Source organism: Lissotriton helveticus, chromosome 8, assembly GCF_964261635.1.
Source record: "Lissotriton helveticus chromosome 8, aLisHel1.1, whole genome shotgun sequence".
NCBI classification, from domain to species: Eukaryota; Metazoa; Chordata; class Amphibia; order Caudata; family Salamandridae; genus Lissotriton; species Lissotriton helveticus.
This window is the reverse complement of record NC_136069.1, coordinates 355,071,639-355,083,903: the sequence shown is the minus strand read 5'-3', so window position 1 is coordinate 355,083,903 and position 12,265 is coordinate 355,071,639. Positions and strand designations below refer to the sequence as shown.

At 48.1% G+C, this 12,265-nt stretch overlaps 1 protein-coding gene across 1 annotated transcript in view; it reads right to left on the bottom strand.

Annotated features, from left to right (window-relative positions):
• LOC144771636 (cilia- and flagella-associated protein 337-like) overlaps window positions 1–12,265 on the bottom strand; it is a 556,113-nt gene that overhangs the window by 87,712 nt on the left and 456,136 nt on the right. Inside the window, exon 25 of the mRNA XM_078656000.1 lies at window positions 558–699. Within this exon, the coding sequence (XP_078512126.1) occupies window positions 558–699 (142 nt within the window). The remainder of the gene's footprint in view (window positions 1–557; window positions 700–12,265) is intronic.

The window sequence follows — 12,265 nt, the reverse complement described above, 5'->3', positions numbered from 1 at the left end:
CAGGCACCCTGCTTAAGATGTATGAGCATACCCAAGAGTCCCTTCTCAATACTGGTCAGATCTTATAAAGAGCTGCAAGTTTCCTATGAATATGTTCAGTGTTAGATCCAGAAGATGATGTCAGGAAAGTAGCTAGACCAGAGCTCAGCAGTTCTCTTTTAATATTTATAGATGGTTGTGTGACTTTTCATCAGTTTCTCTAAAACTATATCAGACTCACAACTATCAATCTAAACTTTTTCCCAATGCCTCTACAGGATCTCCCTTATGTTCCTAAAATCGCCTGCAAACAGGTGCACATCTTCTTCCAGACCCAGAAGTAATGTCTCTTCTGAAGACATAGAACATCACTTAACTGCTTCTTCACAGGTTTAATTAACTCTGTTTCCCATCTCCTTTTAATCTTAGCTCTCTCACTCATGTGCAAGATTAAAGATCTCAATTTCCACAAAAAAAGGTATTTATGCATGCTACCAATATCCTCTTGTGGAAGTTTAGTTATCACAATTTATGATACTTATCCAAACAATGAAAATGTTATATCCATTTGAACACACATTTTGGTTGTCCTGGCTCTGGTCCATGGAGGGCGTAGTCCTGGATATCGTAAACATGCACATATCCAGCGGAGTCTGCAACAAACAGGAATGCGTTATCCACAGTAACGGCCACACCGCTGACCTGGGCTTCCACTCGAGACTGGAACAAACAAGTGAGAAGTTTAGCAGGCCTGCCATGTTTTATAATATAGCATGAGTATAGACAAGAAGGATGAGCGAGTAATTGAGATATACAGGAGCATAAGTGTGATAACTGTGGGGGATTTTGGCAATATAAGAACATTTGGTGCAAAGTGATAAGCTTCCAGTGGAAGACTTTAGGGCCTTATGGCACAATTGGGTTGATTTAGAAGGGAGGATATTATATTATTTTGGCATTATGTTATTAGAAAATAAAATATTATGTTATTTTGGTAAACAATAAAGAACTTTAAAGTAATCATTTGTGGCCAAATGCAGAGAATTTAACACTAAACAAATATAACTTAATTCTAAATAATTAGCACTTTATGGAGAAGAAACATTTGTTAATGAACATAAACACCACGAGGACAAGAAAGCATCTACGACCAACAAAGAGGCAAGTGAGGCCAAAAACTAAATATTGGAGTAAAAAGGAGGATCGTGGACTCAAATGAGGGATTTCACTTGAAAAGTAGACACTTGTTGTTTTTTGAGTTGCTTATTCACAGCGAGAAGAGAGTATAAATTACTTGGCTGATGGTTTTAATTTATGGGTACAGTTTTTAATAGTTGCTGCAGAGTGGGGGTTTGTAATCACCTGCACAAAAGTCCAACCAGTAGTATAAAAGGGAACATTTTGCTTTGAAATAAAGGCGTTTCAATGATGACTACGACAATAATAATTTCGGATCACAAATCAATTATGGGCCTAAACTAATGAACATTTTTTAATGCAACTATAAGAAGAATGACCTAAACCCTCATTTCAATGTGAAGGTGAAATAATGGGACTATTAGCCCATTTGCTGTTTACTTTCCCAGATGGTACAGCAAGGAACCCACATATATTTCCCATTAAAACACACTGGAAGAGCAGCAATTAAATTTCCCCAAGTTCGCCAATTTTTCATACAGTTGACACGAGTAAGCCCAAGCTGACCCTTTAACATACCAGTGGTAGGATTAGAGACATGCTTCCTCCCCACCTTAATGCATAGGAGCACCAGCAGGTCATTATTCAATGGCAAACCCATTGTGTATGTGCAATTCAAGCACAAATATGTATTTCCTACAGTCTTTGGCATTCTACTGTGACTGCCCAAAAAAAGTACCTGCTACATCGTGGGTCTGGAATTATATAGGATCAATACATTTTTGCTTGAACATCAAAATGTCAGCCCGGTTCAAACTCAACACAGAAGTGTGTTGCGTCTAAAATGGAATAACCAACGCTTTATAGTTAAACGATAGGGCATTTTGAAGAATAGGAATGAAAGCTAGACAGAACACGTTGGTGAAAGGAAACAAGTAAATTATGCACAATAATACTGCTTCATGGACGATACTTCTCTGTCCAAGACCGGGGCACGAGTAGCTTCTCCACTTCATGCTCTATCTTTTTATTTGGTACGTGAAGTGGTTAAAGTATAATGGGGATAAACAGAACTACAAATACGAAAATGCAGATTATCATATTGGACTATGTGAAATACACACGCATAGACCTGTGAATGCTGATACCTCTGCATAATGAGAGTCTGCACTGCAAGGGGGCGCGGCTAGCCAGCCAACATGGCGGACGCGAGCTGCTAGAGACCTGTAAGTGAACCCTTAATTATCCTGTTTAAATCCCGTAATCCCCCGCCATCCTAGAACAACCAGGACACAAATGTGCAGCTGAACTGCAGTAGCCCATAATCAAGATTCTATAAAGGCGGAAAAGATGCGGTGAGCCGAATTGACGGACACCTTAGGCCCTGGCAGCAGTGTAACCACAGGCGGAAAGGCACTGGAATCCCCAAACCCAGCCCAGAAGCTACGGGCTCACAACAGCAGAGCCACCCAAAGAAGGAACATTCCTTACATGGACGATCGCTACGAGGGTAACACAGCCCCACACCCAAGACCGGATAAAGGTGCCACCAAAGCTGAGCGGTGGACATCTGCGGCCCGTGAGCACTCATTGAGCCCGCGCCACTGAGGAAGCTGCGGTCCTACACCCCTGACCTCAAAACAAGTTGCCTCTCGCGGAAAGAAGAAGATAGTGCTGGGAGATTGAGCGCCTGCCCTGCACTGTAACAGAACAGAGCACTGCATTAGGTATAAGGTGAGCGGCATCTCCCTGTCCCCCTCCCCCCACTCTCTCATTCAGCAGCGTGTGATCGGCCAGGCCAGTGTGTAGGAATCAGGGGAGACTCGCGCACAAGCGGACCACAGAAACACTGATGTGAGGCACTGGAGCGACGTGGACCCACCCCACACCAGGCTCATGGCAGGATCGGACCCAGACCATGGTTGCTTGGGAGCGGAGCAAGCGGCTCCTCCTACCTGCCCAGCGGAGAGCGTAACTCGCTGGACCACCAGGAAGAGGCCTGAGGCGCCCAAGTGTATGCAGGCAAGTCCGCAATGGTGCCGTAGGGAAGCTGGGAGACGAGGCAGGTTCACCCCGCTCCAGGCACAGGGGTCGGATCGGGCCCAGGATGTGGTAGCAAGGGGTAGAGGCAGCACCCAAGGAGAAGCAGGCACGCGCGTTGGGTGTGACTGGCCCCGCAGGCCCCGATCACCACAAAGCACACTACCTGTCCCATCTGCCCAGCGGGTAACATTACGCACTGGACTGGCAGAGGCCTGAGACACCCGCACGCGTGCAGGCGACCGGGCACAGCGCACGTGAGAGGCAGTGAGGAGGTACAGGCCCGTCCCACGCTGGGCACAGGGGTCAGATTGGACCCAGGCTACAGCAGCGGAAGGCGGAGGAAATACCTAGAGGTACGACGAGCGAGGGCAGAAGACACTGCCAAATCCACAGGCCCCACCATAACACTATCCCTCTTGACCCTGAGAGCCATTGAGGCTGTGGGTCAATTCGGACTCAGGCTGCAGCCACATGACGGAGGAAGCAATCATCAAAGTGCTGAGGTGCTGACGCGGAGGAGGTAAGTGTCCCTTCATCCCCCTTTGCCCCCGTTCCCTTACACATACAGGTGACAAACACCCCGTAGCACAAGGACAAGCCTAGACGGAGACAGTGAGGAGTGGGGGAGGAAACTGCAGGCACCACAGGAGCGAGCAGGTAATGCAACCACCTGACAGCTTCAAAAGCGACGCACACGCCCACCTGGAACACAGAGCCCCAGTAGCCATCAAGCCCGAAAGCTCAGTCAGACCTAGGTTAAGGCTGGAAGGCGGAGCAGTCAGAACCCTATACACTGCAACAACACACAGCAGGCGCTGCTTCCCCGGGCGGGCCTAGACGCGGTGCGACCCTCCTCCACGTGGCACCCAAATTGATCGCCCACTGGAAGGGAAAGAAGAAAGGGCTCCACACGATACTAAGCTGACCCCACATCCCACAGGTGGACGCACCCACACTATGAACACATGCTGAAGATCAGCAAAGATCACAAACCCGCAGCAGTGTGTGTTGTTGCCGTGGCAAACTTATTATCGCTGTAACTCATGTTGGAACTACGCACCCTGAGACACGTAACCTGCACCTGAGGAAAAGTAAGAGGCGCCCGTACCCGCCCAAGCTGTTATTCACCCACTGCAGAGAACACGCATCAGTCCTGCAGACCGGGGCGACTCCATTTGTGACAACACCCCTAGTAATCGGTGTTTCAGCCACGATTTGCTTACGAATGCCAACAGCACAACAACTAGCAATGTGCCACCGACACACAAACATGCAACAGCCCAATACACGTAATGGCAACTCAGAGCCGGTAACGGCGGAAGGAGGAAGCATAGCAGAGGCACCACACGTGGTGCTCGCCACCAAGTTGGACTCGCTGGCAGCGGTGGAGAAGATCGGATCCGCCCTAGACCAAACCTGCTCCTCATTGGAGTCAAAGATCGACAAAGGCACCTCGGATTTTACCCTGTTGCGAGCGGATCATCACAAACTAAGGGAAAAAGTGCACCTACAAGAGCAATCACTCGCGGAGCTGAATCCCATTACGCAAAGTCACACCACAGCCCTACAAGACCTCATAGACCATGTACATGAGCTAGTAGATGAAGGGATGGATACAAAAGGGCGCTCACGGCAAAATCACATCCATATTGTAGGACTCCCGGAGGTAGAAGAAGGACGGAACCCTGAAGAGTATGCTGAGCGCTGGATCAGAGAACTACTACCAACTGGCACGCTATCGCCCCAATTCGTAGTTCAGAGAGCACACCGATTGCCTGCGCAGAAGCCCCACCGAAGGATTGCCCGCGACCATTTCTATTTAAATTCCTCAACTACAAAAACAGCGATATGATCCTGCGATAAACCCGCAAGCTGACAGACATAAAAATAGGCAACAGTCAAGTTATGATATTTCCTGACTACACAGCGCAAGTACAGAGGCGCAGGGGCACATACGCCCCAGTGAAATGACAACTGCACAATCTCAACTACTCACTACTATTCCCAGCCAGACTATGAGTGGTTGCAAAAAGCGGGGTGCGCTTCTTCGATTCGCCCTCCGAAGTCTGGGACTGGCTGGAAGAATCTGGATTATGGACAGGACCAGGGCCACACATGGAAGAAGCGCTGAGGAAATCTAATCGAAGACGACTTCAATGAGGTGGACGCAACAGGCCCCAAACAGACCCTACCGCAGCTTCCACTGCCCCCAACTTAGAACAGAGAAGAATGGAGAGGCAGGAGGCAATACACATGGCTTCAGTACTTGCAACTGTGGCGCAACACCCTGATCAACACCCAGGCCCTACCAGATCCTCAGATACCAGCGCCTCCACACCCTCCAGGATTGATGACCCCGAAGAGTACCAACTACCAGATGTCACACAGCAGACGGTGGATGGCATCATATGACTCTCTTTGAACTGCTGTACCCTATAGAAAGCAGCAAATGCAAGTACCTGCCATCCTAGCAAATTATCATGTTGCAATTAATATGTTGCCCACACATCTGCTTAAAAAACAGCACCGCCTGATGCACAGCTGCGAACAGCGCTTGCCAGTTACCGTGATTGAGGACACATGCAAAACATACGCACTCCCGGTGCAACGGATTGGCTGAGAGGTCATGTATCACAACACCGAGGGACGAAACAACCCCATTTAGTCACACGTCACACACACCCATACCGTACATCATACTGACACACTTAGTGCCATAAGTTGGGCACCCTAGTTTGGACGAGCATCCTATTGAAACTCGCCCTTGATAGTTATGCATGGTCTTGTTCACACTCGTGCCTTGTTTTTAATGTTACTGATTCGGAGCACACCCATACACGCCATGAGCTGCCATGTCTTGTCCCCCCCACACCACCCTGGCTAACTCAACGACGAGACATGCTACTTGTCAACGTAGTTACTTGGAATGTGTGCGGTATACACACACCATCACCAAGATATACTTAATATACGCCTAATCGCAGGTCTACTGGTATTGCGCTACTCAAAGAGACTCACATGTCCCAAAAGGAATTAGAGCGCCTGTGCAGTAGATGGAAAGGTCAAGTGTATGGCGCAACTTACTCGGCCCATGCACAGGGTGTCCTCATCTGGGTGAGAGCTGGTATCCATAAGTGAAGACGTATTGATTGATCTTGAAGGCAGATACACATTAGTTAGTGGGCGACTCAGTGGCCAACTGATGCTGATCACTTCCATCTATGCCCCAAACGTAAGTCAGCCCTACTTTTTAGATAACCTAACTAGGGTGTTAGCTAAATGGAATGGAAATCCCTGGCTCCTTTGAGGGGACTTTAATTCCATTCTTAACACAGACTTAGACAGGTCGTTTCCACCCCTAACTAAAACCACAGCAGCATCAAAATGTGCAGGCCCTCACAGACTGGCTCACTCACTGTGCACTGCTAGATATATGGCGCGCCCTCAACCCTGACACCCGCGCCTACTCATACTACTCCGCGGTACATGGATTGCAAGTACGCCTAGATCGAATAGTAGGATCTCCTGCGCTACTTCCCCTAGTTTGGCAGAAAGAATATCTAGGCCCGACACACTCCGACCATAACCCCCAGGCGCTGCAACTCACCTGGACGCCTGAGTGCCCCCCTGCTCCCACATGGAGACTTCAAACTACAGCACTAGAAGACCCAGCATTCCGCTCATCACTAGGAACACTGCTCACCGAATATTTTGAGGTCACCAGAAGCACAATAGGAGACACACTAGTGGTGTGGGAAGCATTTGAGGTCGCAATGAAGGGACACTGCTTGGGAGCAACCTGGAACATATGTAGACAACTGTCCGCTGCCCTCAGTAAAATAGAAACACAGCTTCTGCGATACAAAGCAGAAGGGGAGGGTGGGGGGAGAAACCCGCATTGCCTAGGGACGCTGCGCGCAGAGCATGCTGAGCTGATAGAACGCCTACGCTGTCACAACTACACCGCGCATAGTGCTCACACTTACACCACCGCTAATCGGGCGGGCCGACTCCTGGCCTGGCTAATTCGTCAAGAACACACCCGCAAGCCAATAGGCACACTGGGCACTAACACAGGGCTCCTACTACACATGCAACCTGACATCCACACAGCTATGACACAGCACTACAACCAGCTGCATCAATCCCAAGGCCGCTGCGTTACGCATATCCTACCAGCCTTTCTAGACCTCATACAACTACCCGAGGCGACAATGACACATAATGAGACGCTAAACGAGTCGGTTTCACTAGAGGAGATTAAGGAGGCAATATCGTCCCTGGCCACGGGAAAGACTCCAGGACGGGCTCCTGGCGGAGTACTACAAAGCGTACCAAGGATCGCTAGCGCAGCGGTTACACACCCTCTATGCAGCTGTTGTAGAAGCAGGACAACTCCCTCCTTCCCTGCGCAAAGCGCACTTGATACCCCTGCTCAAGCCCGATAGGGATTCCACGGACTTGAGCTCCTATAGGCTTCTTGCTTTACTCAACACCGACTATAAATTATTAGCAAAAGTCCTTGCAGACAGACTTGCACAAGTGGTCCCCTCCCTGGTCCATGCAGACCAAAACGGCTTTGTACTATCTCGTAATACCTCACTCAAACTACGCCGCTTCTTTCGGGTCGCAACCTATTCCACAAGCACATGGGCAAGGGCAGGCTGCCTCATACTCGATCTTGAAAAGGCCTTCAACTCCCTAGAATGGGACTACATGTTCGCAACCATCAAAAAATACAAATTAGGCCCGCTTTCCTAAAGTTGACCAGTCTGCCCTACACGAATCCGGTTGTAAGAGTGAAATTGGGCCCGTATGTATCAGACATAGTTCCAGTACGACGAGGCAGAGCTGCACACTGTCCCCGCTCCTCTTCGCAATTGTGATGGAGCCGCTTGCGGAGTTGATAAGGGCACAATTAAATAATGGCATTCCGCTAGGCAATGGCACACACAAGGTGTCATTATGCACAGACGATCTGCTGGTCTAGCTAAGGGACATAAATGACGAGCTGGTACAACTAGCCCAGATCCTACGGGAATTTGCGGCCATATCAGGGCTGAAGGTGAATGTAGGCAATTCTAAATTATACGCCTTCAGCTAAGGAAACCACGACCCGGGCCTTTTACTTAATGGTTAGAGGGTGCAGTGGAGTGCAGATACATTACAGTACTCAGGCATAGGAATATATCACCAACCGCCGGATCTATTCGATGCAATTCTGGAGCACACTCCCACAGGCCCTAACAGGCAGAGTAGCACTCGTGAAAATGGTGGTCCTGTCATAATTCCTTTATTACTTTGCTAACTTGCCCATATATACCCACCCCCTTCTTCGCCACTCTAGAGAAGATGGCTAGAGACTTCATATGGAGTTTGGGTCGACACAGGGTGGCGGCGAAGAAATTATATTTGCCCACGGACCAATACGGCCAGCAGCACCATGTTTTGAACATTACTACATGGCAGCCCAACTCCAGTGGGTCGCCAGATGGATGGCAGACCGTCAACGTGACGACACGCACCATAGACGCTACCCCAGCTCCTCAGGCTCTTCCACCCTGGTACAAAGGCATGACCCCCAGAACAACTGATGCTGAACGTGGCATACTGATGCTACCGAAGGAGCCTCTACATAGCCCAACGCATAACAACCTATGCCACTGCTCTCCCTATAGAAGGCACCCCTAGAGATCAGTGCGCACTCACAGCCGTCGAGTTACAACACTGGCATAAAGCATGCATACAATCCTTGGGAGACCTATATTGCGACGGCTTGCTTGTCCCCTACGCGACAATGATAGAAGATGAAGGGCTCCCCACAGATCAATTTCTCCTGCATCGTTCACTGGTAGCTATGCTCATGTTGAAATGTGGCGATCTTGCTACCGACTCACAAACACATCTCACCATACAATACCTGCACGTTATGGCGTAAAGCAGACACCTTACGCGGTGGTTCGCAGCCTCACAAAGGCAGTACGCAGCGATCAGTCTAGACCCCCTCTGGCACAATTGGGAAAATTATCTGGGCGGGCAATTCTCAGACACAGAATGGGCACATGTGCTTGTCAGTCCAGTGAAGATTCCCAGAAACATGAGATTCAGGTAAATACAGGACTACATCATTCAGAGAGTGTATTTCACGCCTGCCAAAATCAAAAGATATTTCAACCGTGCTGACTCTGCCTGTCTCAGGCGCGCCACCCTAGATGCCGATCCCTGGAGCTGCTCTAGCCTCAGCACATATTGGAGGGCGGTAGTGGATGCACTCCATACCTGCACCGAGCGAGACATACCCTTTGATTGGCCGACACACCTGTCATACAAATTCCGACGAACACGTAACCCCCAGATTCCTAGATCTAGGCATAGTGGTAGCCAAAAGGTTAATCCCCAGAAAATGGAAGGTGACTGACCCCTGCACATGGAGGCATTCCACACTTGCATGGGCCAGAGCAAAAAGTATAGCAATCAGAAGTGAATAAACCAAGGGCCTAAGGAAAATACCGATATCCGCACACTGGGACGCAATCCTGACAGCGCTACAGCAGAGCGCAAAGCCGCCAGACTCAAACCCACAGGCGACCAACCCGGCCGTGTGACACCGCGCAAGCGACCCGTACTTCCATACTAACTAAAGGCACTCAGCCTGTGACCTATTAATATGCAGCCACGCTCTGTCACGTGCTCTCACCATGGGCCAAGTAGCAGGGCAGAAGGTAAGGGTAGAATTGGCGATACACACACACAGACAGATACATGACATTCTCCAACTCAGCTCCTAGTTTTAGGTTCTCTTCCCACAGTTATCAATTGCACTACTCAACTTGGTCACCTAAAAAGTACCAGCCTTCACTTGCTACTTATCACACGAATCACTGTCAAAATATCGACCTACAAAATATCCACCTACAGGAATATCGATGCAGAAATATCGAAGGCAAGAATATCGATATCCTATCTACAACATGGTAAGTACAAAAATATCGACAAAAATATATAGATGTTAAAAATATCGATGTTAAAAATATCGTTTTTTTCTGTAAAAATATAAACGTAAAATAAAGTAAATAACACTAATAAATAAAATAAACATAATTAAAAATATCTAATAATGTTTAAAATTAATAAATAATACATATATAATAATAATACATTATTTAAACATATACATAAAATATATAATATATACATACTTAATAAGTTGTAATAATTATTTTAATAATTTATAAATTAATAAAAAATATTATAGATTACAAATAGATTTACAAACATAAAACAAAAACATAAATAAAATGTAAAGAATTACGTTTAATAAATTTAAAAAATGGAATATACCTTTAATGTTTTTAAAATTAATTATATACTACATTATCTACGTTTTTTTTTTTTTTTAGACCTTTATTAGTAGTTTCACAAGAACACAGCCGATGGCCTACAACCCCATCGGGCCGGCCGCTAATCGTGTCATTCATATAAATCAACTTCATAATGTTGTGCAAGACAATATCAAGTTACAATGCAATACTGATTCTTGTGCGAATTACCTTACATATTGCAAGCAGTCTCGTTTCGAAACGTAAGTCATCAAACTTTCCCTCCCACCCAACACCCCGGGGTCAGATCTAGGCAATCAAAAAATTACAAATACGCGTGGGAGTAGTAGGAATCATGGCGTGAGCAGCGCCTCTCTTCCCTGTCTGTAGGGCGGTTCAGTTACATTTGTCCAGGGCAATTAGACCACAGGGGGTATCAAGGAGAAGCCACGCTCTGCATACAAGGATAGGTAATGTAGTGGGACTGTTCATGTTACAGCAGGGAGATACTTAGGTAGGAGGCTCCCTCTCCGCTCTCCTGCAGTTCAGAAAATACAATCTGTAAGGAAGAACCATTCAAGGCCCCTCCTCCTCCGTCCGTTAATTTCGACAACATGTAGTTAGTGTAGGGACCCCATATATCTCATGGTCTGGAGGCTTCCGGCAGCTCCTCATAATAACAGATCAATTGATCCCTACAATACGCCAGATCGTTGAGCCACAGTTTAACATCTGGTGCCCCCCTCCCTCCCCACGTCATAGCCACTCTCCTCTTGGCAGCCTGCAGGGCAATCACCACCAGGCGTCGCATCCCAGCAGGCACTCCAGAAGTGATCCCTAATAGGCAGAGTCGCGGGTCTGTGTGAATGTCAGTCATTGTCATTTCAGAAAGCGCCGCAGTCACATTCACCCAAAACGCATGCACTCTTGCACAGCCCCATGCTAAATGGAGAAAGTCAGCCCCCTCCAGTCCGCATCGCACACAGCGGGATTGGTCCAGCAGACCGTATCTCGCCAACTGGGCAGGTGTATAGTACCATTGTTGCACAAATTTATAGTGAATGAGTCGAAAATTGCCATTAGCCGCAAATCCCCCAGTCATGGAACAACATTCCGCCCATTCATCCTCAGTCAGTGGATCCTGCAGGCAAGCATCCCATCTAGCTTTAGCAGATACAGCTCCCCCACCCTCATCCTCCTGCGAGGCTTTGTATAACCGTGAGATCAATTTGACTCTACTGATGGATGCATACAAGAGCTGCAGGGCGCTCAAGACCGGTGGCTCGATCGGATATGAGGGATATAAGGCCCGGATCGCAGCCCGAAGCCTGGCATATAAGAATGTAGCCATAGTGCAGTTACTTGCCCGATCTAATAGGGTCTGTAGGGGAAGGAAGGCAGCAGTGGGGAAGATGTCACCCATAGTCACCACACCGGCGCTATGGAACAACTGCAGGGCTCCCAGTTCTCCTGAAACAGAAATTTCTTCGTGGTGCAACAACGGCATATTTGGCGCATACAGTGGCAGTCTACATGATCTACGTCCCAGTTCCTGCCAGGCACTATATGTACTGTGTACCGTGTCCACCTCCCCTTTATCAAAGATAGAGTGCGAGTTCACTATCATCGCCCTGAGGGGCAACGGAAGAACCGCACTGGCCTCCAGTGCTACATGGGGCGTATATGGAGGAGCCGACAACCAGTAGGTTGCAAAGTGTGCTCTCGCGCAAAGATAATATAGCTTCATGTCCGGTACAGCGAATCCTCCCATCTCGTACGGTTTCGTT